The following is a 27,013-nucleotide window of genomic DNA, read 5'->3' as shown; positions in this document are numbered from 1 at the left end:
TACAATTGATCCGCTAATTTATCACATAAATAATAATGTGCGTTAATATTATGATCAATAAAAGATATCACATGACGTCTTAAAGAAATGCTAGCATTATAATAAAATGATTGAAGATATTTATTCCATTCGGCTATAGAAAATAAGGAGGAAGCTACAAGCCAAAAATGTGTATATAATCGCGCGAGGCCGCCAACACAGGCTTTTGATTCTTCCTAGGTGCAGAACTAACTTACCAATGGTGATGCCCTTGGGAAGAATCACTAGGTTAATTAACTGCCTCGCAGGAAATGTGGATATTTTCCACATGTCCTACAACGTATTTAAACGTGAAATATTATTACTCAATACTTAAAATTGTAAATCTAAATTTGAAACTTTTTTCTTTGTCCCACTTGTAAATGTACCTATTTGTTATTCACTTTTTTGTAAATGTTAATTATCGATATTGCAATGTTCTGGTTCATACTGTTTTTGCAAATAAACAATAAATAAATAAATATACCTTATATTGTAGGTAATAGGCATTAAAATCGCTTGACGAACGGAGTCTAGAAACGTTCGATTTCAAGCACAAAACTGGTTTTTATTTATTTTGTAAATAATTTTATAAGAAAGAAAAAAAGTTAATCAAGTGAAACTGTCACAGATAATCTTAGCTATAATACCTACTGTATTTTTTAAAGTTGGTTCCTTTACGCGTTCGTACAATTCTATCTTAAAATAAAAAATGAAATTGGTATGTCTTAGGATTAGTCTTCCCTCCCGGGGATAGGGGTCAACCGCGCTAACAATCTCGCCGAATGGCGACCGGATAAGACCGACATTTATTTCGTATATTAACTGCTGTAACTGATTTCAGATAAATGCATATATGTCCCCGTGTGTGTACGCGATTGCCACCAAAAGTTGATAAAATACATTGTCATCGACAAAGAGTCTATCTGTCGAGTTTCAGCTCGATCGAATGTCGGGAAATGGGTTAATTTACGCTAAGATTTGCATGCATTGATTACTGAAAATAAAAGTGTAATTTAAATAGATGTAATAAGTTATGATATAAAGTTGTTGCATTTCATACAAGTAAATAATATTACATAGTATTTATTTATGAGAAGTAAGGTAGGAATAATAGGTACTGTAAAAGGTTTATAATACAGGGTTTTCCAATAAGAGGTATTATTTTGAATAGCCCGCTATTTCAGTAGATGTTACTTTTGAAGCTGTCATTTCTTGACATTTGACAAGTAGAAACTACGTCATTGATAAATCTAGGAACGATACACGCTTTAACAACGCATTGAAATTATTAAAATTCTCTTGAGTGAATCAAATGCAAATCATCTTTAGTGATGAGGCCCATTTCCACCTCGGTGGCTTCGTCAACAAGCAAAATTGTCGCATTTGGGGCTCGGAAAACCCAAGAGTTATCGTTGAAAGCTCTCTATCCTCAAAGTGTGACTGTTTGGTGCGGTTTATGGTCCGGCGGAGTCATTGGACCCTACTTTTAAGAAAATGAGGCTGAAGCAACAGTTACGGTGAATGAATTGCGCTATCAAGAGATGATTAATGATTTTTTATGGCCGGAATTGGATGCCACACAAGCAACGAAACCATTGAATATCAAAATAACACCTCTTATTGGAAAACCCTGTATATGTTATAGAACTAGGAGGACCTGTGCTGGTGTGTTCACGAGTTTGGTTTGTGTTTTGCTGACAGAACTTTTTGAATGGTTTTATGTATTGGTCAGTTAGTTTCTGCGGAATAATCGCAGATTTTGCCAATCCTAGAAATAACAGAAATGTGTGTGAAACATGATACAGCAATTTGTGATTAAGATTAGATGGCCTCCAATAAAACCAGAAGTTTGCAGTCGACCCGTATGCATTTTATTTATTACCTACTGGTTTCTTTAAAAGGCACCGTCCAATTGATTTACAACACGACGTCCTACAACCGTCGTCACTTCCTGGATATCAGATCTATTGACATCTTAATAAGTAACTGCCAACCGAATCTGTTCTGTTACCAAGCTATGCTGTCCACCGATACAATTAAATTTAAGTAAATACCTTGCATTTACATTTATATATACATTTAGCTTGCATAAATCGTCACTCAGAATGTCCGTAAGTTGTCTTTAGTCTATGCAACATTCTGTTGGATTGTACAAAGGAATATTATTTCATGTTTGCATTATAGCTAATTGAATGCACCATAAATAGCTGTCCTTAAACTTGTAGGTCTGGTGTAGTACATCATTTGTATAGAGTATCATGCAATAGAAAATAAACTAGATAGAATAGGTTTAAAGAAATCAAGCCGTGGAAAACATTGTTACATTAATTTTTACTATTTATTCTGTACATCTATTTTTTCTAATAGATTTATATAAAAAGGAATAATTTTGGTTTGACTGAGGAGTGAACCTTCCTCCCCGGGGACTAAAGTCAACTGCGCTAACTCTGCTAACTTTACCAAATCCCAATTAGGTAGGACCGACATTTATTTCATATATTTTAGTTTCGTATAGTAATGTTAACTATTTCAGAAAATAGCTTATATGTCCGCGAATGTACGCTTGAATGCTACCAAAAGTTTATAGAATGCATAGTCATCGACAACGATTCTATCTGTTGAGTTTCAGCTCGATCTGATATCGGGAGGTGGGTTAATTTCCACTTTCGAGATTCAAACATTTTCGAGGGTATATTACCAAAAATGAAGAGCGTTGTATCAAGAAGCAAGCAGTTGGGTATGATCGTGATTCATTTTTAGGTTATTGTGCCTCTTCCTCCTCGTTTTGCCAACGTTTCGGACAACGTTACAGTGTCCATTATCACTACTATTGGGTATGATACTAAATCCCTTCCAATCTAGGTACCAGTAAAACAAAACATTCAACTTTTATTTCTCTTAAATTTAAACTTAATTTTTTTTTCACACTTTGTTTGGTTCAGGTATTACGGCCGGTTTGGTCTCTTGATCAAGGCACATTATCTTTATTTAAATTTGTCATTGTAATCTCTCCTTATTTATCATAAACTACACAAATAACCAAAAGATAAGTTACTCCGAGGCTTTCAGCAGTAGGACTATAGTTCTTTCGAAACAAATTATCATAATCAATTAAGGTTTTAAATTAAAATTTTAGGTTTTAGATAAATGGGTGTTTAGCAAAACCACATAATTTTCATCATTCCACAATCGACAGCACATTTAAATAGAGATAAAATACACCAATAAAACCTACAATCAAGCTGCAGAGAAATCTAACAATAACTAACAAACACGAAATATTAATTAGACCCACACCTGTGCACGAAACTAACCGCAGTGCGAATTGACTAACGGCACACAATCCGAGAAGTGCATCGAATTCTATAAATGCTCAATGAATCGAAAATGAAAATGGTTCTGGAATGTAAACAGATAACCCTTGAAATAGCTGACGCGACAGATCTGCTGGACCAAAGAGGGCAAAAAGATCTCGCATTCCTCTCCTCTCCCCTCGGCTGGAGGTATTCCGGAATGTCCCGTCACTACAGACTACAGCAGAGACGCGGACTGCTCCATTGTTAGTTAGAAGCCAATTAAGCGTGATTAAAGGTTAATTATGAAACCTATTTATTTTCATTGCTCGCTTGATTTTTTAACGAGAAGACTTCTAAAAATATACTTTCACGAAAATAAGAGCTAAAATATGCTGAATAAACTGAAAATACCGACAGAGAATTGCAATTAATTATAAGATTAAAGATCCAATGTGGATTAAAAAGGTTTGGTGCTGCCGATATATAACAAAGTGCGATGTTTTTGAGATGCTTTTGAATTGCATCTCTGAACTTTTGAGTGCTTTCTCGATATTGAATGCTGATAGAGAAGCTTTCACAAAACGATGTCAATCTTCTTATCATTATTATTGTTTCAAAATACGAAGGGAACTTCACCATCGACTATCGTTAAGTCCACGCTGCATAGTCTGTATTTTGTCTCTAGTTCGGTCGAACTATGTTCAAAGACGAACAACAACACCAAAATTCCGCCATTATAACAAATTATTGATAATATTCCAGTATTATTATAATCATGTATTGTTTCATAGTGCTTTCACATAAACGAAGTATTGAATTCCGTAAGTCTAAACATAAACTTTAGGCTTTTAAACTTTAGCCTCCCTAGTTGACGAATACACATCCCACTTTCGATTCTTGTCGACAGAAAAGTATGTGGACAAATATGGCCATATCGGCGTTAATGACTAGAGCATCTTGGGTAGCTGTTTTATTTAAATCTATAACAATCTATATCAGACATCATGATCTCGTCTCTAAACTACTTTTCTGTAGTTCGAGGTTTCATGTTTCATTACTCCTATCAGACTACTCCAGGTGAGCCTGTCTTTTGCACCGAGTTTCAAGGAATCTTAAAGCTTTTCCTGTCTTCTGTTTTACCGTGATTCTTGAGGATCCCCTGCATAAAATTTTCCCATCCAATTTTGATCAAAATTTAATGTTTAATTTCTTTTTTGCAGATATTAACCAGCGAGAGACAATCTTCAGTCATGGAGAGCCGCGTGGGACTGGAGTACATCGTGGAGAACAAGGAGTACATGGGCAAGCTGGCCGCAGCCCTGAGCAGTCCTAGCGTGCCCGTCAAGCGGCAGGTGGTGGAGCTACTGTCAGCCCTATGCGTCTACAGTGCCGCTGGGTACGTGAGGGCACTGGACACTCTGGCTCACTATCAGGTAGGATCCATGCCCTCGCCTCGAGGTTAGCAATAATATACATTACGCGTGGCAATCTTCATCGAGATGAAAGAACTAGCCTCTCTCTGTCTGAATTTGTGCATATTTCCGCTTTCCAATAAAACCAGAATAAATTAAATATTTTTGGACGTATCCGAAAACTGAACTGCTTTTGAAAGGTGATAAACGTATGTATAATTTTGGAATATTTAAATTTAGGTTGCAAACATGAAAAAAGGCATAAATAAACCACTCACTAGATCGATAACTTCAGGCTTTTTGTATGAAACAAATTGGTCCCCAAAAACCATAGATATGCCAACATACGACAGTAAAATTCTCATCCGGAGCCTACTTATTACACTATACGCTATACACCAATTAAAAACTCTAAAAGTTTATTCCACAGACTTTCAGAGTTTTTTATTGGTGGATATAGCTAGGCAATCATATGACGTCACAATATTTCGGTTCCAATTTTCGAGCGGAGTTAACTCAACTCATACAACTCAGTACGATCGACTCATACATACTCTTATTTATTCTGACTCGGTTCGACTCGAGTATTTAATACACTTGATCTTGTCATATTTTTCTCGAACTTACCAAAATCGTTATCCAGGTAATAAAACCAAATTAATGCCGTAGGCAACTTCAAATGCAATTTATTTATCACTGGCTCTTTTTGTAAATTAATGAACTGACCTCTCTATTTGAATAGATTGATATCTTAGCCTTGACAGAAAAGAATCTAATTAATTTCTCTAAAATGCACACTTTAAAATAAATTGCCCGTACGCAAAATAGACTATTTTTTACAAAGCGGCTAATAGAGGAACAAATTGATAAACAATCCTACAAACCTTACAAGATCCGTATTTTTAGGTACCTACCTAAATTTATCTGCGCCTATTTATAAACATTTTTTAAGAGATTCGTAAACCATATGGCAGTTATAAACATCCAAATTTTGAAATCACGCAGAATATTCAAATTAGATTTATCCAAAAACTGTTCATCACTTTGGCCATTTTCCGTTACGACTTTCTACGTTTAATTTACAGAAACTATCGAAAGACTCATATTTTGCAGATAGAAATGTTTTGTAAATGTTAGTTTGCAATGGAAACGACGATTTATAGATCTGTGTTGTTTGTGTGTGTACTAGAAATAAGTAACCACAGGAAAATACGCTTTTTGCTTACCCAGGATTACCATTTAACCATTCATTCAACGTGTTTATCATGTGTTTATTTTCTAATATTAAAAAAAAAAACGCTCTATCGGATTTTTCCCAAAGCTCGAACACACTTATTTTTCAGGCTGTTCAAAATAATATGTACTATTCCGGAATAAATATTACCTGAACAAGTACTCACAGGTACCTACTTACCTAACAAATTGTTTTTTTTGTAAATCGTAAACGATAATAATATTATTATTCTGATATTCATTGATTCAATCCAATACGGAAGCAGAGGCTATTGACTGAAATAATAATATTTGAAACTCGCAACGGGAAAAGATAAGTACATTGCGTATTTATATAAATGTATTTTATGAATGACACACTGGATTGATCAGCAATGTTTTCTTGTGTCAGGATGGCCGAGCGGTCTAAGGCGCCAGACTCAAGGTTTACCTTACCCGTATTTGCGGGGTATCGAGCTCTTCTGGTCCTCTCTGAGGGCGTGGGTTCGAATCCCACTTCTGACAAATATTTTTTATTATTAATTTTGAAGTTTATCGCGCTTCCTGATAAAGTTTATTATGCAATTAATTATTACTGTAAAGATTAAAACGATTGATATAATATAATTATCATGGATCTTCCGAATGCTTTTTAGAGACCTAAAATTTTATTTTTAGCAAATTTTTTACACTCTTGTTTACGAATTGTTTTTAGATGCTTTTTAGGTATTTCATTATTGCATACAATTTTTAGCTGATTTTTACGCTCTTGTTTTCGATTTGTTTAATCTTTAATTTTATATTTATTAACGAATATTTAAAAAGATACCTGTCTTTGACAATACAAGATGATTGCACTGTTGGGGTGTATATATATATTTTTTAAATACACCTATATTATTCCCTTTCAAGGATTTTTTCTATTTCGTCCAACAAAATTATACTGACCTTCAAACTATGAGGGCGGGCAAAAAAAGAACTAAATTCAATTTTTTAAATTTCTTCTGAATTATCAGTTATCATAATGTTCTTAAATGTGCTAATAAACGAGCAAGTTAAATTGCCCATTATTGCCTATTGCCATCTTTGCCGTCAATAGTCTTGGAAGCCTAGGTGTTGGCCAGTCAATATTGTCATATCCCGTCAAGATTGGCATGATGCATTTAACACAAATCCACAACACAAAAATCTCCTGCAGTAAATCCACCAAATTTGTAAAATCGTGAAATTATTTATTGCATTCGAAATTATGAGTTTTTGTAACAGAGCGAAAAGGAAATAGATTTGGCCCGGTAATTTTGTTGTAATTTCGATAGCCGTGCGAACTCACTGTTAAGACAGGACAATACGTCGACAAGAATAGGCAATACATGACAATCTTGCGAAATCTTGACCAGGGACCAATTTGAACCGAAATATTGTGACGTCATATGATTACCTGACTACATCCACCAATGAAAAACTTTGAAAATCTATGCAATAAATTTTCAAAGTTTTACGTTGGTGTATAGACTGTATTGTATAGTATAATAAGTAGACATCGGATTATATGAATTTGCATATTTGCATATGCAAATGCATATAACTCTTTAATTACGACGTTAATGCATATTTCAGCCTTTTTTCCCAAATCGTGCATGTTTCGTTTTAGCGGGAGGTATCATCTGATGAAAAAATCTGCATGTTTGTTTCTGATGCTGCGCCATACATGGTGAAAGCTGGCCAAGCCTTTTTATCCAAATTTACTACACATTACCTGCTTAGCTCACGGGTTTCATCGCTTTGCAGAAGAGATACGGCAAGAGTATGGGAATGTTAATAAATTGATTTCCTCTCCGTCGCGTGTGCAGTCTTATAAAGAGCAATTGCCAAATCTAGCATTGCCGCCAGAACCCATAATTACTCGATGGGGTACTTGGCTAAAGGTAGTATTATTCTATGCTGAAAATTTTGAGGCCGTAAAACAAGTAGTTGGGCAATTTGACAGTTCTGAGGCCATTGCAATTCATTCAAACAAGCTAGCATTTGAAGACGCATCCATTAAACAGAATATCGCCCTCATCTCAACACATTTCCACAAGTTACCAGATACCATAAAAAAATTGGAAACAAAAAACCTTCCTCTAATTAAAGCAATAGAAATACTGGAAACAATGATCGAACTCGCCAACGCCCTTCCTAATTCAATATCAGAAGAGATTCGTAAAAAGTTAGACTCTATTTTGCTTAAAAACCCGAGTCTTGAAGATATGAAGAACATTAATGCCTACATCAAGTCGTACCCTGCCTAAACAGATATCTCCAGAAATGGCGCTAAATTTTAAATTTTGTCCAATGACGTCAGTTGACGTAGAGAGGTCGTTTTCGGCGTACAAATTAAAGTCGGAAACACATTATTAAAACCCGACGCGACCCGATGAAACGCGATGCGTGTTGAGTCGAATCAAATGTATTGTTTTCTTATGACCAGAATCACACTATGAACACCCGACATGGCGTCGCGTCGGATGTTCATAGTGTGATTCTGGTCATAAGAAAACAATACATTTGATTCGACTCAACACGCATCGCGTTTCATCGGGTCGCGTCGGGTTTTAATAATGTGTTTCCACCTTAATACTGGGTGACAAACGTCACAAATTTGAGCTCGAAAATTTGGAAAAATATTTAGTTGTATATTGTCACAAAAACTATGCATAATTTTAAGAATATTTCGCTGTTTTTGTACGGTCTTTAATTAAAATATATCAAAAAATAAATGGTTTTTTGATTTTGCATTGTGCATATTTTGGGCAAATCAAGAGTTTTTAGTGCATATTTCGGCCCTTTTTAGTGCATATTTGCATGCATATTTCGGCACTTTGTTAGTGCATATAATCCGATGTCTAATAATAAGTAAGCTCCGAATGAGAATTTTATATATATTGGCATATCTATGGTTTTTTAGGTCCCATTTGTTTCATAAAAAAACCCGAAGTTATCAATCTAGAAAAGTTGATTTATAATCTTGACTAAAATACCTTCCCGGCAAGAAATTATCAAAAAAGTTGCTCAATAAGTTGTTGATAATATTCCAGTGTTATTGGCCTCCTTATTATAATTTTGATTACCGTGTATGAAACAGTGCCCCAATAAAAATAAAAACTCAATTCCATTGCTAGAAAAAGATGTTACTTCTATGTATAATAATAATGAGGTCCCTCTTCGCATATTGACCTCTTTGATTGACTCCTATCGTCGAGCATTTATATAATAACAATATGTTAATAAACATAACATTTGTATGGTGCAGTTTTGTGTTACTTTGCCACAAAACTGCACCCCATACAAATGTTACCAAGTAGTAATGTATGATTCTCATTTCAACCAATTGTTTGTTTGTTGCAGAGCGTGTACGGAGAGCGATACCGCTTCAGTGTGGTTGTCAGCGAGCTGGACAAGTCATCACAGGTGGAGTACCAGACCGCGTTGGTCGCCTTCATCAACTGTCTCATCATCTCCGCCCCCCGCCTGCCCGACAGGGTGCGGGTTAGGAATGAATTCATCGGTAAGTTCAGTATTTACTTACTAGCCCGGCAAACTACCCGATAATTTCCGATTGGGTTGATTTCATAGAAAATTGAATCAAGGCAGATGAGCTATAAATCATTATTAGTATGAAACTGTGCGCACAAAAGTGTTGCCAACATCATTCTCCCGTACTACTACAATTTGCATCCACGTACATCTGCGCTCTGACTTTGTTTTTTACCTTCAAATCAAATGCATAACTTTCATTGACTCGGCTATTTCAATAGTCCATGCAGTCGGCACGCTTCAATGCCATTTCTTTCCTGTATCTATTCTATAAGTTCTGAATACGAGATAATTCCCAATGGTAGTAATTTATTAAAGATTCATTTATTTTTATATTCCTGAATAAAGTGCTACCATTTTAATGGGAAGTCTTGAAAATATGTATTTTTAAATATCCCTAACTATCCCTACTTTGAAAACAATGCATTTTCAAAAAAGGATTTAAAAAAAATATTAACTGGCAATAACTCATGCAAACAGTTATCACGCCTTTATGATTATTTTGAAAATATAAAAGCCTATATTATCGTTAACAGCAAATTAAATAACTAATGACATTATTATTTTTACAGGTTTGAATTTGCTGCCAATACTAAACAAATTAAGGTAAACTATATCACTACATCTTCTCGTGCAAAAATTATTTTACGTGTTCTGCCCTTTCAAACATTCAATGATTATTGCCGGAAAACTCTAAAGCAGGAAGTCTGTTGTGTCTCACTGAAAAGTCTTTGGTGAATTCTGGTCACATGAAATTTGCACAACTTTTTTTGTCTGAAATTTATAAATCAATGCAAATATTTTCAGCTTGAAATGTCATATCTATAATGAATTAAGGTGTTTTTAAAAATTAGAGGAGATAGTATTGTTTGTTCCTTACTTTTGAATTTTTCAATAAGAGAAGAAGATACTGGAATTTTCATAATAATTTTATGTAAATCAAATTTAATAATGTATTTTAGTTTTTTATTATGGTGACAACTATTGTCTTGTTAGGTCTTGTGAAGAAGGCCTAAATAATATAACGCATTTAAATAAATAGCAGTCATGTCATTATTAAACAATTAAGAAAAAAATGCCATTTAATGCGGAGAAAACAGACTTCAAAATACCCCACAGAATAGAAAATCTGTTGCCACAAATACTTTCTCCATAAATCGGTTTAACCCAAAGATATTAGAAGAACGAGATGTGCTATGAGCAGTTCGTACTGTGTGGAATTGTTTTGCCGAGTGTCGCCGGTTTTGTTCACCAATACTACTGCACACCTTCGCTTGCGCTAAGGTATCCGCACTAATACATAGAACAGATTTCTGTGCGTACACGTCCCGATACCGTTCAAAGTACCCTAATTAGGTAGTACTCCGGCTACGGTCCGGCGGCCAACATAGCATATCTCGTTCTTCTAATATCTTTGGTTTAACCGGTAACAAATCATTTTAGACATCATAAAAATTGAAACCGAAATTAAATCATATAAATAAGTTATCTTAACGTGTCCTAACCACGGTTAGAATATGGCCTTGAATGTCTAAACAGGTGTCACTATAAAATGCTTAAATACTTACAGAACTTAATAAAAACATTATTAATTTTGATATATAAACGGAGTTCTACAAATTAAACACGAAAACAATCAAGATAATGGAAGATACTCTTAGTTGATCTGGTGAAAGATCACCATTCAGAATAAAAACATTGGTTTAAATGGCTTTAGTCATGTTTGGTGACCAGATTTTAATAGCCAAGTACTTCCCAACCATCCTCTTCCTCATCTCCGCACTTAAGCCTCACAGCATACCCCAATTGGAAATGCCATAGCCCTACTGGGTGGAGGAATAATTCCCTCCAAGCTCCTGACAGTTGGGAGCACTTTGGACTCTTGGTTTGGCTAGCAACGACTAATAATAATGCTTAGATCATTTATACACGGTGTCTGGTAACTAGTGGTACAGCCGGGAAACTGAAGTATCTACATTACTTTTTTGGAATAGAAAGGGTTAAAAACTTTTAGAGCCGGTTATATAATACTTCAATGCATTTTAAAAGCCATTAAACAGCTGATATTTACCCCCTAACAACTTGTTTTTTCAAATTTGACATAAAAAATTCCTTATTCCAAAACTCAAATCTTGAAAAAAATTATACCACTAAATCCGCTCAAAAAATTATGTAGGTTCACCAGTTTTCCACTTACATTACTGATATCCGGACACCATGTATGGCGCTATTATTATCACTTCAGGGGGCGCCAAGTGTTCAGTAATTCAGAATAATATAGTATTATTGAGATTTTATTTTGGGGTATTACGCTGTGTCGAGATTCCCCCTTATTTAGCCAACATTCCGGACAGGCTGATAATGGACACTGTAACAATGTACGAAACGTTGGCTTAAGAAGGAGGAAGCGCAATACCGCGTAAAACCCCAAAAATAAATCACGGTTATACTTTTGGCCGTGAAAATCTCAAATATAAGTTGTTACTTGTTTCCATTGTAATATAATCTTTTTGCATTACAGAGAGAACTGCGGCAGTGTCCCCGTGGGAGCAGGCAGTAGTAATGACCTGGCCGTGCAGCTGGACGTGTTTGCGGAGCAAAGAGACAGCGATGAAGCTCGCGGCCCCGGAGGAATCAACCTCTCCTCGCACATGGATGTTTTCTGCGCGGTAACTTGCCACAAATATATTTATAAAACACTACTAACTTACCTCTTTAGGCTGAATTTAGTGAAACACGGTATTAGTATAACAAATTTCACGGAATATAATATGTTTCTGTGTAGGTTTTACGCCGTGTGGCAGACACCCCGCACGAGGTGGTGTTCCTCTCACTGCTGCAGCACCTCCTGCGGGCCGAGCCTTCGGAGCCCCTGGGGGCGTTGGCCTGGGACACGGCGGAGACCCTGGTGCACCGCGCCACCCTCATCGGCAACCCGGAGGACGCAGCACGACTGCTGAGGGCACAGCCCACTTCACAGGTCAGTGTTTATACAGAATACAGTCAATTCTGATCCTAAGTCGTTACATTATTTATTATATATATAACACAATCAAGAAAACATAATGGTAATACCCATCATTCTTATTAGAATCCTAGATTTTTTTCTTCGTCAACTTGAACGTCAAGACGTTTTAAACAGGTTTTCGACAGGTTCAAGAACCTGTCACCCATTTTATTTATTTAATATAGTACATTTGTAATAGTACAATAAATAAATTAAATAAGTTGAAGCAGAGCTTGATAGTTTATTTAATTATATATATATTGTTCTGCTCGCCGATATAAATTCTACTAAGACCTGTTTATCTTTTAGTGATTGATGCGTTAAACATGTCAACAGCATCCTTATAATCACTACTTCTTCTTCTTTATGTACCGTATCAGGTCCCCCCGACGTTGGCGATCACTCTAGAAAATGTCTCTTTGTCTTGCGCTGCCCGGAATAGCTCCTCCACACTTCTAATGCCGGTCCACTCTCGTATATTTCGCAGCCAAGACATTTGTATCCTACCAAGATAATTAATAAATAAATAATAATAATCACTACCTAAATTCTTTATACGGCGAATGGGAGTATACAATTAAGTTTCCGTATTGGAGTTGTCGCAATAATACGGTAGACATTGCCTCAATGTTGGTTTGCAAGGTATATTTTTCTATACATTATGTATTTTTACACGGTATTCTATGGAATGTATCCCTAGTGTAAAAATATATTGAAGTGTAATTATAACACTCATTTAAATATAAAAATATTTATTTAATTAAATGTCAAATATCATCTGCCTTTCTACATTTGGACAAATTTTTCAGGTTATTGGAAAACTAGAGGAATAAAAAAGAGCATTTTTTAAATCGGTGATTTGAAAACATTTTCTTTTAATGGTAGTTATTACAATTTTTAAATCAGTTTGTTAGTTGGATTTCGCCCATGTGTATTATTTTAAATTAATAAATCCTTATTTCCTCCAAGAATAAAACTGTGTCACTTCATAACTCTCTAAAAATACCATTACTAATTCCGAGTTACTAGATTGTCTGTTTTATTGTCTTGAGAAGTAATTTCTTCTGGCTTACATATTTATTTTATATTTTTGCAAAACAGTGGATCTTTACTATCTATTTAGTTTTTCTATTATTAACTTTTAACAGGGAAAGATGGTGTGCGTCCAATGCCAGCAACACAGCTCAGTCGGCAGCCCCGGCCGCAAGGCTTCTCTTGCTCGTGCTCTGTCCCCCCCTCCTCCTCCCTGCCCACCGCCTCCTCCATGCCCACCTCCCGCACCCCCCTGTCCCCCTAACAACGCTCCCCCTCCACCGCCACCACCCCTGCTGGTGCCCCCCCCACCCCCCCATCTGCTCATGACGAATCCCCCTCCAGCGCCCGAGAGACCAGAACCAACGGGACCATTGCTGCCACAACAGGAGACACCAGTACCTAAAACTAAGATGAAGACAGTCAACTGGAACAAGATTCCTAATAACAAAGTAAGAATAGCATACATTTATTTTATTTTTACTTTTACTGAGTGACTTTCCATAGGGAAGATGTCCAGTGGGCTGCCCCACAGTGGGCAAAATTAGGGAAAAGCAAATCCAGAGGTTGTGTGAGGAGAGGCTGGGCTAACTATGGGCGGAGGCCACCGAAGTAGCACAGGAAAGGGACGCATGGAGGTGCCTTGTCGAGACGATAGGACCCCAACCCGAATAGGGCTAGGAGAAGAAGATGAGATGATAAACTTAATAACTTGTAACTTAGTAACTTGAAAACTTTCAGGTCGTCGGCAAAAACAACATCTGGTCGCTCCTCGCCACCAGCCACAAGCGCACTGCTGGCTCTGAGTTGGACTGGGAAGAGATGGAGGGACTCTTCTGTCAGCAGGCGCCCCCGGGGTCTGCCGGGTCCTCCCCTCGCCTGGGAAGGGCTGCGCTGGGCCCCCTTCAGGGCGCAGACACCAGGAGGAAAGAAAGTGCTGAGATCACACTGCTGGATGGAAAAAGGAGTCTCAATGTTAACATCTTCCTAAAACAATTCCGAAGGTACACCAAACACAAGCAGATAGACCTTAATTAGGAAATAATGTATTTCTTATTGAATAAATTATCATGTTTATCAAGGGACTAGTAAAAAAACCCTTATGTGAAAAAACCTTCTGCATTGGTTTTACTTGTACTATGATAAACAAGGTTCACAGTGTAAATTATGAATTTTCAGCACAAACGAGGAGATAATGCAGATGCTCGGAGCGGGGGCGGCAGATGCCGTTGGGGCTGAGAGGCTCCGGGGGCTCCTGAGGCTGCTGCCAGAGATGGACGAACTAGACACCCTCAAGGCCTTCCAAGGGGAGCCTGCCAGACTCGGAAATGCTGAGAAGTTCCTGATGCAACTCATTCAGCTACCCAAGTAGGTCTTCACTGAATTAACCATACACAAATATTATATGATTACGATAACTAATTAATTTTCGTAGCTTTTAATGGTTTCATGACAAAAAAATTTAAAAAAGTGAAGAAAACACCAAACACATCTGATTAATCCAATTACCGTTTTTAACAACTATTAAATTCGTTTTTTTTTTTTTATTTGCCTCTTCTTTCGGAGGTTAGAAAACTTAATAGCTATTTTAATTTATATGCAGCTTTTGATGACATTGTGTTATTTTATCTTTCAGTTATAAACTCAGAATAGAGGCAATGTTACTGAAGGAAGAATTTGCTGCAACAACAACTTACTTGGAGAGTTCTATCAATGCTATTCTTGTAGCTGGAGACGACCTCACTACCAGTCAAGCACTTCAGGTAAAAACACATACAATATAAAAGGACATTAAAAGTTTTAAAATTATTTCACTGTTGTAATTTGTCATAATATCCTTTCAGGAAGTATTATACATTGCTCTGATTGCTGGAAACTTCCTTAATGCTGGAGGGTACGCCGGCTGTGCTGCAGGAGTTAAGTTATCATCATTACAGAAGTTGACAGACATTCGAGCCAACAAGCCTGGCATGAATCTCATGCACTATGTCGCCATTGTAAGTGATAACATTAATAACTTATCAGTGTTAGTGACCATCTATGAAAATATTTTGCATTTTTTTAATTAACTGATACATGTATATTTAAGGTATCGTAAAATGTTGCTCATTGCATAATTGTTTATGTTCTCAGCAAGTAGAAAAGAAAAAACAGGAGCTGGTCCATTTCGCAGATGATCTTCGTGTTCTGGAGGATGCTTCCAAAACAACCGTGGAACAAATAAACAATGAAATCAAAACCTTAGACACCAGAATTTCTAAAATAAAGAAGCAAGTTGAGTTGCCCACGACAGATAAGGATATCAAGAAGCAGACAGAAGAATTCCTGCAGGTACGAACATGCTAAACATTGTAAAATATTTTGGAGTATAATCCATCGTCGGATATCCCCGTACGTATCGTATTATATGTATCACTTACGTGATCCATGAAGTTTCGCTAAAACACATACATTGTGACAAAACGTGCCACATGTTGGGATACATTGCGTTGAGAAGGTTAATTATTGTAAAGTAATAAATTTAAGAGATTGGCACTTTTTCTTTGTTGTTTAGATGGCTACTAAAGAAGTATCGGCCCTGATGAAAGACATGGATGAAGTAGAGTCCATGCGAAATACCTTGGCAGAATTTTTCTGTGAAGATCCAGCATCATTCAAGTTGGAGGAATGCTTTAAGGTAATCTATAACAGAATTGTTTAATGGGTTATGGGTATGACTAACTGCCAAAACAGAGAATTATTTTCAAATTTCTGACTGAAACCTGGTGAAAGACCACGAATTGAAGGGTTACTAGAACGGGCTTTACTTGTGATTAAATCTAAATATTTCCTCTCCTTCTTCTAACCCTTCCTCAGTTTTTCAGTCTTTCAAAATTTGCCAAAAGTGGATGCCGTAGTTCCACAGACTGAAAGCAGTTGGAACTCCTGAGCAGTACCACAAAAAAGTTGAGATATGAGAAGAGCAGAAATTGATTGATTTCCCAGTACCTCATGTTTTAATTTTGATTCCCTGACCAAAAGCAAATAAATCTAAGATAAATAAACACATAAATATATTTTAAATCGTTCATATATTGTAATAATGGCAAGTCACGAAGTAAATGCTTGTTACTAATACATATTATCAGTGTAGAAAATAAGTGATCAACTTCCTTATTTACTAAACATCATAAATGTGGGGTTTATTTCAGGTGTTGCTGGCCTTCTGTACCCGCTTCCGCCAGGCCGCCGGAGAAAATGGAAGAAGGAGGCTGCAAGAGCAGCAGGCGGCACAGAGGAGGGCACAAAGAGAAGACCAGCTCAAGAAGAGACAGGGTAAACACTATTTTTAATATAATGTATCTTTTGTGCTTATTTAACTACTAGCTGTACCCCTCCACTCGTTACTGTGCTCAGTCTGTCTGTGCAGATAGGGAAACAATGCTTTTACATCCAACAGATGGTGCGGTTATAAAAAAAACTTTCGTCCAACAGATTATGCTATTTACCAACTGCTGTTGTCAAAAATAGCATGTTTGTCCAACAGATGGCGTCATTTAAAAAAAGGGTGTTTTTACCATGGTGACATCTATATAATATTGGTACATAAAAAAACATGTGTGTTCGAATGCAACGTTGTGTTAAAATTTCAAAGCAATTGGTGAAGAACAAACGAACATTAACATTTTTATGTATATAGATAGATGAATATTAAAAAAAAGACACAATGTAAGTTACATGCGGATGTTGGATATGTGTTCCATGCATTTTACTAAAACACATACATTGTATCAAAACTGATTGCGTTGAAAAGACCAGAGTTTTACAGGTTAAAACTCTTTTTTAACTTTTATCTTCCTCTTAATTTTTTTCAAATAACTACTACAAACTTACGGGGCCTATTTTTGTAGTAAGGTGGTGATGTATTTAGTTGGAGTTAAAATACATTTCACTTGCAATGACTAACGCTGATAAATAGATTCCATCGTTCTTTCGATCAAGACTGCGTTCAAAATATCAGTGAATTGCATCACCAAAAAGTACCTTTACCTACTATTCCTCTAGACATATCATTGTCCTCAATGTTCTGATTTTGTGATATGATGGCTATTAGGAAGCAATGCAGGAACGCCCTGCTCGGACTCGGAAACAGGCCTAGTGGACTCGCTGCTGCTGGACATCCGCGCCGGCTTCCCGCTAGTGCGCCGACCCTCCAGAAGGTACGACTCCGACAGTCAGGGTAATGCTCCAGTGGATGCCTCACCAGGTTAGTGATAACTCCATATTTAAAACAATAATTCTATTCCAATCTAATTTTATAACTTGAATATTATTTGTGGCTAACAATAAATAAGTACATTAATATTTCGAACCGTAGATAATAGGAACGAGGAAGATGGGCCGTGGACTATTATTATTATGAGACTGCACATACAAAAGTGTTGTCAACAACGTTCACCCATGTTACTTCTGCTTGCATCTACACACAGCGACGCCCTGTATTTTTTTTCTACTTACACACCAAACGCATAACTTTCATTGGCTTGTCAATGCAATTTGGTTGTTGCTCTATGACAGTCGGCTTGTTTCCATACCATACCTTTATTCCTATTATCCATAATACAAAAGTTTTAATTTTTTTACAACAAGCATTGGATCTATTTTTTCACATAATTTCTAATGGCTTCTACAAACTAATACAATGTGAAAAAAATAGATACATGTATTAAATATTTTATCCTTTTTTTCATAGTATGCATACAATTTATATTTTTATTTGTGAGCTCAAAATTTTAATGTAATTTATCACAAATTGTGATGATGTAGATATTTATTACAACCTAAAGATCACCGCTTTAATAAATTATTATGTACTTTTATGAACATAAATAATATACAACATACCTAACCCTTACTATTTTTTTTATATCTGTCAATTATATATATTATATATATCCTATCTATCATCCGTCTAAACTAATATTTAATGTGAACTAATGATTATAGGTGTACTAATATTAATGGTCTGCCTGCACAACTAACACAAGCCGAAATAACAACTGCCTCTTCTACTACTCTTCACCCAACTCTCTCCACCGGGCCAAACACTAATGTAGGCTTCTTCTTTTAATATATTCTTTCAACAGTTTTTACTTAATACAATGCACGCTTGACAACTACTCGTTTTACTAATGAAATGCACCCTTGACAACTACTCGTTTTACTAATGAAATGCACCCTTGACAACTACTCGTTTTACTAATGAAATGCACCCTTGACAACTACTCGTTTTACTAATGAAATGCACCCTTGACAACTACTCGTTTTACTAATGAAATGCACCCTTGACAACTACTCGTTTTACTAATGAAATGCACCCTTGACAACTACTCGTTTTACTAATGAAATGCACCCTTGACAACTACTCGTTTTACTAATGAAATGCACCCTTGACAACTACTCGTTTTACTAATGAAATGCACCCTTGATAACTACTCGTTTTTCGTTAGAATCTTGTTTTTATTTTAAATGATTGTATATTATTCAATTTATTGGAAAATTACTTTTGAAGCTTACACCAAATTCTGTAGAATAGTTTTAACACCTCTAACTTCTGACATTTCCCATACATTCTGATGGCAGTATGCTACACTAGCGCCTCATAGCGGCATGAGTTGTTAGGCTTGGTTTACTTTCATACATTTTAGGCATTATTATGCTATGCTACACTAGCGCCTCTAGCAGCCAGAGTTGCTAGCCAATACAAGTAAATATTTTTCGCCAAAATTTTACTGGAGTTGGATGTATTATTAATGTTCTAGAGTAGTTTGTCGCTCATATTATAACACCACGTATCTCAAAACATACAAAATTATTTTTTTCGACAATCTTTTATATTTCTTTTTTTTTTAATTCTGTGATATCATTGATGTCTTATTTAGTCTATGTGTGATATGCGTTGTTGTATTCATTGTATAAACAACAGGAGTGGTGATAGGTGTGCGTAGTTTTCAAAGAAAGTCGAAAAATGCTTTGCTTGAACACATAAATGTAATATTTGATCATTGAAGACAAGGAGATATGTAATATTAAAAATAATAATGAAAATAATAATAAATGTAATATTTGATCATTGAAGAAGGAGATATGTAATATTAAAAATAATAATGAAAATAATAATAAATGTAATATTTGATCATTGAAGAAGGAGATATGTAAGATTAAAAATAATAATGAAAAATTAAAACGGTCGCAACTGGGAATTGAACCCAGATCCTATGTCCTACCAAGACAACACTCTCCCAATTGAGCCACTGAGATATAATATCATATTCATTCATTTTTAATGATCTTAAAATATTTCAATTTAAGAATAATAATTGCTAGTAATATCTAATAATAATTTTTAAGGCGATGCCATACGTATTATTGCAAAATCATGTGTTTTTGGTTTGAAAATTTGGTCGCCTAGAAATGTTTCAGGTACTTCAATTAAATACTGCGAGTAGAATACATCTTGGCCTTTGAAACAATTGAGTAATTTTTAGATAAGTCTTTTTATAAGCCCAGAAAAAAATAATATATAAAGCCTATGAAAACTGCTTTAAAGTTCAAAATCTCCTACTTTCGAACCCATTTTCGTCTATGATTTTATTTTATAATGTGGCAAATTAATTTATTTATAAAATGATCGAAAAAAAATTAAATATTTATGCCTACAAAATAAAATAAAAGGCACTTTTTGGCCATGTTTTTTTCTTGCATAAATCAAAACAGGCAGATGGTGTTAAGCGGGAATTTAAACCTTATCGCCATCTACGTAAGGGTTGTTATTGATAGCGGCTCAATTTAAAATATTACACGACGTAGTGCATCGCCTTAAGGCAATTATTTTTAACCTAGATGGTGTCACGGATATTCCATTTTTATTTACTTATGGGACAACAGAACTATTGACTTTTCCAGTCTAGAATAAAATATTATTTTTTATTGGAATAACTTTTAAAGCACATACCCACACATCAACGTAATATTTAATTATTGAACATTATTACAGACATAACACCTACAGGCAGTTTGAGGAGGAGAAGGGGTCGCTTGCCCTCGGAGGAAGATGAGGGAGGTCTACTGCAGTTCCTGAGAGCATCCAGCGATACGCAGAGGGAACGCAAGTCCTGGGGAAGTCTCGGTAAACTATCTATATACAATTTCTTGGCATATAAAAGTCTATGCGTTATAAAAATACAAATCTCGCATTCTATGTGTTCTGAAAAATCAAGAAAAAAGTTACCGTACACCTTGCAACCGAATGATTAACAAAAGAACGAATGCCATTTGTCTTTATTTCGAATGGCACAGTTTAGAATTTAACTATTTTAGTTAGTATTTTTTGGTTTCTGTGCGTATAAGTAAATATATAATGTTACATATTCTCAACTGAGACTCAATTATGAAAACAAAAAATATATACATTTGTATATATCGTCGACTTGATTCATAGATTGCATATCTACCATTTGCCAAATTTTACAGGAGGTAAAAAAACCTAGTAGTGAAAAAAAATTAAAGGCAGTTCATTATTTTTTTTATGTTCAGAACATATCATATTTATTTTTGGTTTTAAACATTTGTAAGCTAAGGCTTTATATTTAAAACAGAGTTTAGTTTCTGCAAAATGGCACCATGGACATTTTACAAATTTGTGTTTAAAAAAAATATATATTTTTTTAATGAATTTACGAGTTTTACTTTTTGAAGCGGGACTAATTTTAATACCAAATGATATTAAAATCTTATTTTCGTGAAAAACAGAGTTACTTAGTTAACGAATTAAGCCTTATACACAAAACATACTTTTAGGAACTATCCTACAAGTTACTTCACTTTTATTTTGAATTAAACATTTAAGAATCTTAGAAACAAAACATGTGCGCTGTCCAAAAGGGTAGTTTATTTTGAATTAAACATTTAAGAATCTTAAAAAACAAAACATGTGCGCTGTCCAAAAGGGTAGAAAACGGAAGAGGGTAGACGGAAACATTTAACATGACACAAGAACATAAAAAGAAGAATGGTATCGAAACCAGCCCAATAAACTAGAGGACAATGCGATTTGTACTAAATTTATCAAAAAAAATTTTTTCAAAAAAATATTATTTTCAAAACTAAAAAAAAATAATTTAAAAAAATATCTATTTTCTTAAGGATCACAAAAATTATTAATGAAGTTGTACGATTAATTATCTAGAGATATCATAGACAGTGTTTGATTTATTTAAAAAAAAATCTGTTCATTGTTTTTTTGTATAAGTTTGAATTAAATATCATGTACAAGTATGAAAGTTATTTTTGCTGATGCTTCTACTATTGATTTTTCAGACCGCTCCTGGGCGCGACAAGGGGGACCAACACGCGCCCGTCTCGAGATCCCCGGCATAGAGCGCGAGCGGCCTGCTTCCCCGCGCCCCGTGCCCCCGCCAACCCCACCGGCCGCACCCCCCGCAGCTGAGGCCCCCAAGCCCCGCGAATGGCGCCAGAAGATAGAGTCCTGGCTAAGGGCCAATCAACAGGAGCAGCCTGATGAGGGCAAGACTAGGGCCAGGAGGCTGCAGGCTAATAGGCGCTCGCTTGAAGACTCAGGTAGGATACAGACAGTACCGTGACAAAACAGAACATGTTAAAATTGTAGGTTAGGTTAGTTTTTTCCATTGGCTGTTATGGTATCAGAGATAAGAACTAAAGCGAATCAGCAAAGAACCAGAATTTTCAAATTGACATACTTACCAATATGTTAGAAGGTATCGCTACAGTAGATTTTGGAGCTACAAGTGCAAAGTTTGTTTTCGATAAGTTTTGTACATTTGCAAGAAATTATGGCCTAGGCTAAATTATCTAGGCCTCTGTAGAAAAGGCACTGATCTAGGTTAGGATAATAATAGTGCCTTGGCTCCGGACCGCTTCAATTGCACCTAGACAGAGCCGGCCCTACTGATCTATTACACTTAACTTCAAATTTTAATGAACAAATCATTGAGATAAATGATATATTTTTATTAGCTTAACATATTTTTTGCTTCACAGAGAGTGAAAGAAGTGGTCCACTGGACACACTTCTAGAAGGCAAGGAGACAGAGAGAGAAAGGGAGAGGACTGACTGGCGCCCCTCGGCCGTCCTTGACAAGGATGTCGTCAGTGCGATGGAAGCAATAGAAGGTAAGCTAAACATCACAGTACTTGTTTATTAGTGAATGCAATTATTGGTATAATAATGAAGGCAGGCTAACCTCAGCTTTTTGTTTTCCTCGTTTACAGATGTGCAGCCTCAAAGCAGGATATCAGCACTCCCGCACAAAGTAGAAGAGAGTGCTGAGGATCTACGACGAATCCGAAGACAACGATCCCGACCCAACCTCGAACCCTCCTCTCCTCCCCCCCTCCTGGGAGCCATCAAGGAGGAGGATAAGAGCAAGTCCTCTAATGAACAGAGCCCCCCCGCCGCCCCATCCTGGCCACTCAGGAGCCCCGACAAACCCATCAACAAGATAGAAATAGACTCTGATAATATAGAAACCCCTCCCGTCACCAGGAGAGTTTTCAGCCCCCCCGCTGAAAAAGAGCCCTGTCGAAGACTTCAGTCTGCAATCTTCAGCAGCAAACCAACTGATGATATTGGTCTTAGTCTTAAGCACATCGACGACCTTCAAAATCTAGAAGTGTTAGGGGATGGACAGTTTGATAGATTCTCTGCAACTCGCCGCACCAGGAGGTACAAGAGACCCACGGATTATAATTCTCAGAGTGAGGATTCTAGCTCTAAACATGACGATTCGCCACCAGTACAAGTACAACCTGCGGTTGCCGAGACACAGGTGATTAGACCTTCCAAGCTTGATTTGAAGTCATCCTACATTGTGGAACAAGTCGCACCTCAAGCAGTCGAGGTGGTAAAACCAGAAGATAAGGACACTCGTCTAAGGAAGTGGCAGGATAGGCTCAAGAGACAGGATAGCACTAGTCCAGTGAAGGAAGAGCGTCCTACACTTCCGACTGAAGCTCCGGGCAGCGTACGCTGGGGAGGAAAAATTCGACACCAGACTTCCATCAACCAAGAAGACGTCCAAAAGGCAATTAGAGAACTCAAATCACCAACCGACAGTCCGAGGAATTTCTCCGCTTCTAGAAGCCTTCCAAGAACAAGCAAGCAAGCGGGCTCATCTCGAAACACTTCAGAAGTTCAGTCAGGTAAAATGGTCAAGAACCGTAGCGAACATGAACTGAATGATGAAGGATTTGAGGAAACAAACAGCTTGAATTCGGAGAGCAACTCTCAAGGTGCTTCCTCCGGGTGTAACGAACCTGATTTGCCCGCTGTTAGGAAGGTCTCCAGAGTGGGACCACCACATCCCCCCGTGGCAGGAAAGACAAGGGCTCAGTCAGTCACAGTAGGCCGACCTCTAAGACCAGCAGCCACTGGAAGTAAGACCGTGGACCGACGTGCACTGAGCCTTAAGAAAGTTGACTCCCAGAGCAGTGTGGGGAGCCTGCGCAGTAGAGGATCACTAAGAAGTTCACGTAGTTCTCTTAACTCTTCAGCTTCAGTTGCCACAGTGAGGCGAGTGGTTCCCCCCGCACCCCGCATCCCCCCGCCAGCCCCCCGAGTGGCAGCGTCCCGCTCCAGCTCTAGTGGCAGCTCGGTGGCCCAGAGGGTGCCTCTCAGGCCTCCCCCAGTCCCCGCTGCGCCCACCGGGGTGCCCCCCTCCCGCTCCTCCTCTTCAGGATCCTCCTCCGTGCCCCCGCGCCGCCCCTCCAGCTTCATGCGCCCCACAGAAGCCAGCCGCACCAAGAGAGCGCCTTCCCATCGCACACAAACACCTGTTAAATGAACCCCGCACAGCAACTAGGAAAATATGTTTTAACATTAGGAAAATGAGAATTTGCTCATAAGATGTGCCAGTTTTGTTGTTCTATGTCTATAAATATGTGTCACGGGTGTAATAATTATATCACACGCGCTGACACCCTTATTTCTCTCTATCCATCAGAACCGTCTCCCGAAAACTTTAAATAACATTCAATACAAATAGGATATAATGACTATATTTTATGAATGTGTGTTGTGATATTAGAGCAAAAGTTTACGAATGAAAAATTAGACAAAAGGTTATTGTTCAGATTCAGAGTGAAAACGCAATGACTGAATAATATTATTGTTCTGAATCTCTGAGAGTGGAGGTAGTTTATATTCTCTTTTTTACCATGTGTTAAAATAATACAAATGTAGACTAATCGATCACGAATCAAGGTCAGCATACAAATAGATCAAATCCCCTTCCCCGTTAGGTATTACATATACTTTTATCCATTCAGTTACCTCAAGAGGTCTTAAGACATGATGTCTTCTGTTGGAGTAATGTTAAGCATACATGATCCAAATATAGTTCATAGTGCAATAGTTTATAGCTGAGTAAGCTACCCTCTATTTTAATAAAAGTAACTTTACTGACCATACTAAATGTTAGTCTTCTCACGAGTTTAGTGACTCGATAGTGAATGCGGAATACAGTTACAGAGTCTTGAAGAGATGTAGCCATGTGCGACTGTCAGTTCCATAGGTATTAGAAGATGCAAACTTCTTATATTATCTATGCTCAGGTCAGTCCTAGATCTTAGAATGGATGACATTTCCCAAGATTGGTGCTGATCTAAGGTCTGTTTTAAAATTCCAGTCACATTCCCACTTGTGTCCATGGCGCCTGAAGGAATAATCATATTGTTACCCTCAGAGTTATGTTTTGAGTTGAAGGTGTTTTGAGTGAATTTTAGAATAAATATATTATAATAATTAAGAAGTTCTTAAGATTGAGTTTAAGAAACAGTCAATCAGAAGTGAGAGGTATTGTATTTATTTACTAAAACGCTAATAGATTAACAAATTTAATAAAAACTTCCATAAAACGAAATGCATTTCTTATTACCAATTCAAACTTTTGTCCTTGTTTTCCGATTACAATAGATAACATCTGCCCTGGTGATGATGTCCAGATGATGGAAACTGCAAGGATCTCCGAAACATTGGGCGAAGAAGGAGGAGTAGATAACATCTGCCCTGGTGATGATGTCCAGATGATGGAAACTGCAAGGATCTCCGAAACATTGGGCGAAGAAGGAGGAGTAGATAACATCTGCCCTGGTGATGATGTCCAGATGATGGAAACTGCAAGGATCTCCGAAACATTGGGCGAAGAAGGAGGAGTAGATAACATCTGCCCTGGTGATGATGTCCAGATGATGGAAACTGCAAGGATCTCCGAAACATTGGTCGAAGAAGGGGGAGGTAGCACAATGGAAAACATTCGTTAGAAAAATTGTGTTGATAAGAACAATCTTCATAAGGTTTGTAATTTGGGGAATAAAAGGGAAACGAATAAAACAAAGTGCGTACAAACTTCGTGACATGTATTTTATGTACACATATAGTTCTTTGAACTAATATAACTTAGCACATGATAACTATAACACTTACAGTCTAAAATATCTGACACCAATATCGGGTCAAATGGGCAAATATAAATATATCAACTCAATCAGGTTCACATAATCGCCACCACTTCATGTTAGCTACAAGTGGACTATCGGACAGCGGACTCCCATCAAATGCGGGCTTTGGAATGTGTCTTCCGCAGTTTTACTGACAATGTTCATAGGACAAACTTAAAAATGGCACTCCAAATGATAAATAATGTCTTGTTAAACTTGAGCCCTTCGTACATGGAGATATTTACAAGCTACGTGACAGTGACGTAACCACAAGTAGCCTACTGATATGAAATATAATGAACTTGATCACTTTTTTACGTGCATCTGTCGAGTTAATATGATTTCAAGTGACTCTATGATTTCAAGTGACGAAGACAATAATACTGTTCGTCTTTATATTTACAAGCATAAAAAAACAATCTAAAAGAAGATTCTCACCAATACAACGAAATAGTTGTTAATTGTAAAGCGTACATCGCCGCCAAGCAACTACATGAGAATGCTGTCAAATAGACTTTTCTTTTCAACCATCCACGCCTTTTCTGCTAAATCCTTTCTTAGGTATTCTGGTAAATTATAGTTATATAAAAATGGATTCCATCCTCCAGAAGAAATTTAACATTCAAATGTTCATGTTCAGACGTCATTTCGCTTTTAAGTATCTCCACGTACTGATGGCCTAAACCTCATTAATGTTACGGAGTTTTGCAGAAATTCAAATGTTGTTATGCTTTTCAACTGATCGCAATTTGACTGAATGCTGAAAAGGACGTAGAATCAACGTTTAATGCCTTCAACCTTCCAAATGTACAAAATGGCGATAATTTCTACAAAAGACCCCAACTATAACTTGGGTCTGAATATGTGGTTGTTATAATACTTGACTCAGGATCTGAGGAAGCAGGTTCACTATTAGCTATGCGAATGTATAATTGATAATG

At 36.8% G+C, this 27,013-nt stretch overlaps 1 protein-coding gene and 1 non-coding gene across 2 annotated transcripts in view; both read left to right on the top strand.

Annotated features, from left to right (window-relative positions):
• Positions 1–25,479, top strand: part of form3 (FH2 domain-containing protein formin 3) — a 189,878-nt gene extending 164,399 nt beyond the window's left edge. Inside the window, exons 4-21 of the mRNA XM_089640082.1 lie at positions 4,538–4,750; positions 9,329–9,488; positions 10,090–10,123; positions 12,039–12,186; positions 12,303–12,497; positions 13,673–14,008; positions 14,298–14,560; positions 14,736–14,924; positions 15,193–15,319; positions 15,401–15,553; positions 15,690–15,887; positions 16,111–16,233; positions 16,748–16,871; positions 17,650–17,802; positions 20,593–20,724; positions 21,915–22,175; positions 22,617–22,748; positions 22,848–25,479. Coding sequence (XP_089496208.1) covers positions 4,568–4,750; positions 9,329–9,488; positions 10,090–10,123; positions 12,039–12,186; positions 12,303–12,497; positions 13,673–14,008; positions 14,298–14,560; positions 14,736–14,924; positions 15,193–15,319; positions 15,401–15,553; positions 15,690–15,887; positions 16,111–16,233; positions 16,748–16,871; positions 17,650–17,802; positions 20,593–20,724; positions 21,915–22,175; positions 22,617–22,748; positions 22,848–24,418 — 4,482 coding nt within the window. The 5' untranslated portion in view covers positions 4,538–4,567 and the 3' untranslated portion in view covers positions 24,419–25,479. The remainder of the gene's footprint in view (positions 1–4,537; positions 4,751–9,328; positions 9,489–10,089; positions 10,124–12,038; positions 12,187–12,302; positions 12,498–13,672; positions 14,009–14,297; positions 14,561–14,735; positions 14,925–15,192; positions 15,320–15,400; positions 15,554–15,689; positions 15,888–16,110; positions 16,234–16,747; positions 16,872–17,649; positions 17,803–20,592; positions 20,725–21,914; positions 22,176–22,616; positions 22,749–22,847) is intronic.
• On the top strand, positions 6,349–6,466 carry TRNAL-CAA (transfer RNA leucine (anticodon CAA)). The gene is made up of 2 exons: positions 6,349–6,386; positions 6,422–6,466. It is a non-coding gene; the product is annotated as a tRNA-Leu (tRNA).
• Positions 25,480–27,013: the final 1,534 nt, after the last annotated feature.

The sequence above is a fragment of the Hesperophylax consimilis genome, chromosome 15 (genome assembly GCF_061612785.1).
Source record: "Hesperophylax consimilis isolate HC1 chromosome 15, BYU_Hcon_1.0, whole genome shotgun sequence".
Taxonomy (NCBI): Eukaryota; Metazoa; Arthropoda; class Insecta; order Trichoptera; family Limnephilidae; genus Hesperophylax; species Hesperophylax consimilis.
This window is presented reverse-complemented; position numbering and strand designations above follow the sequence as displayed.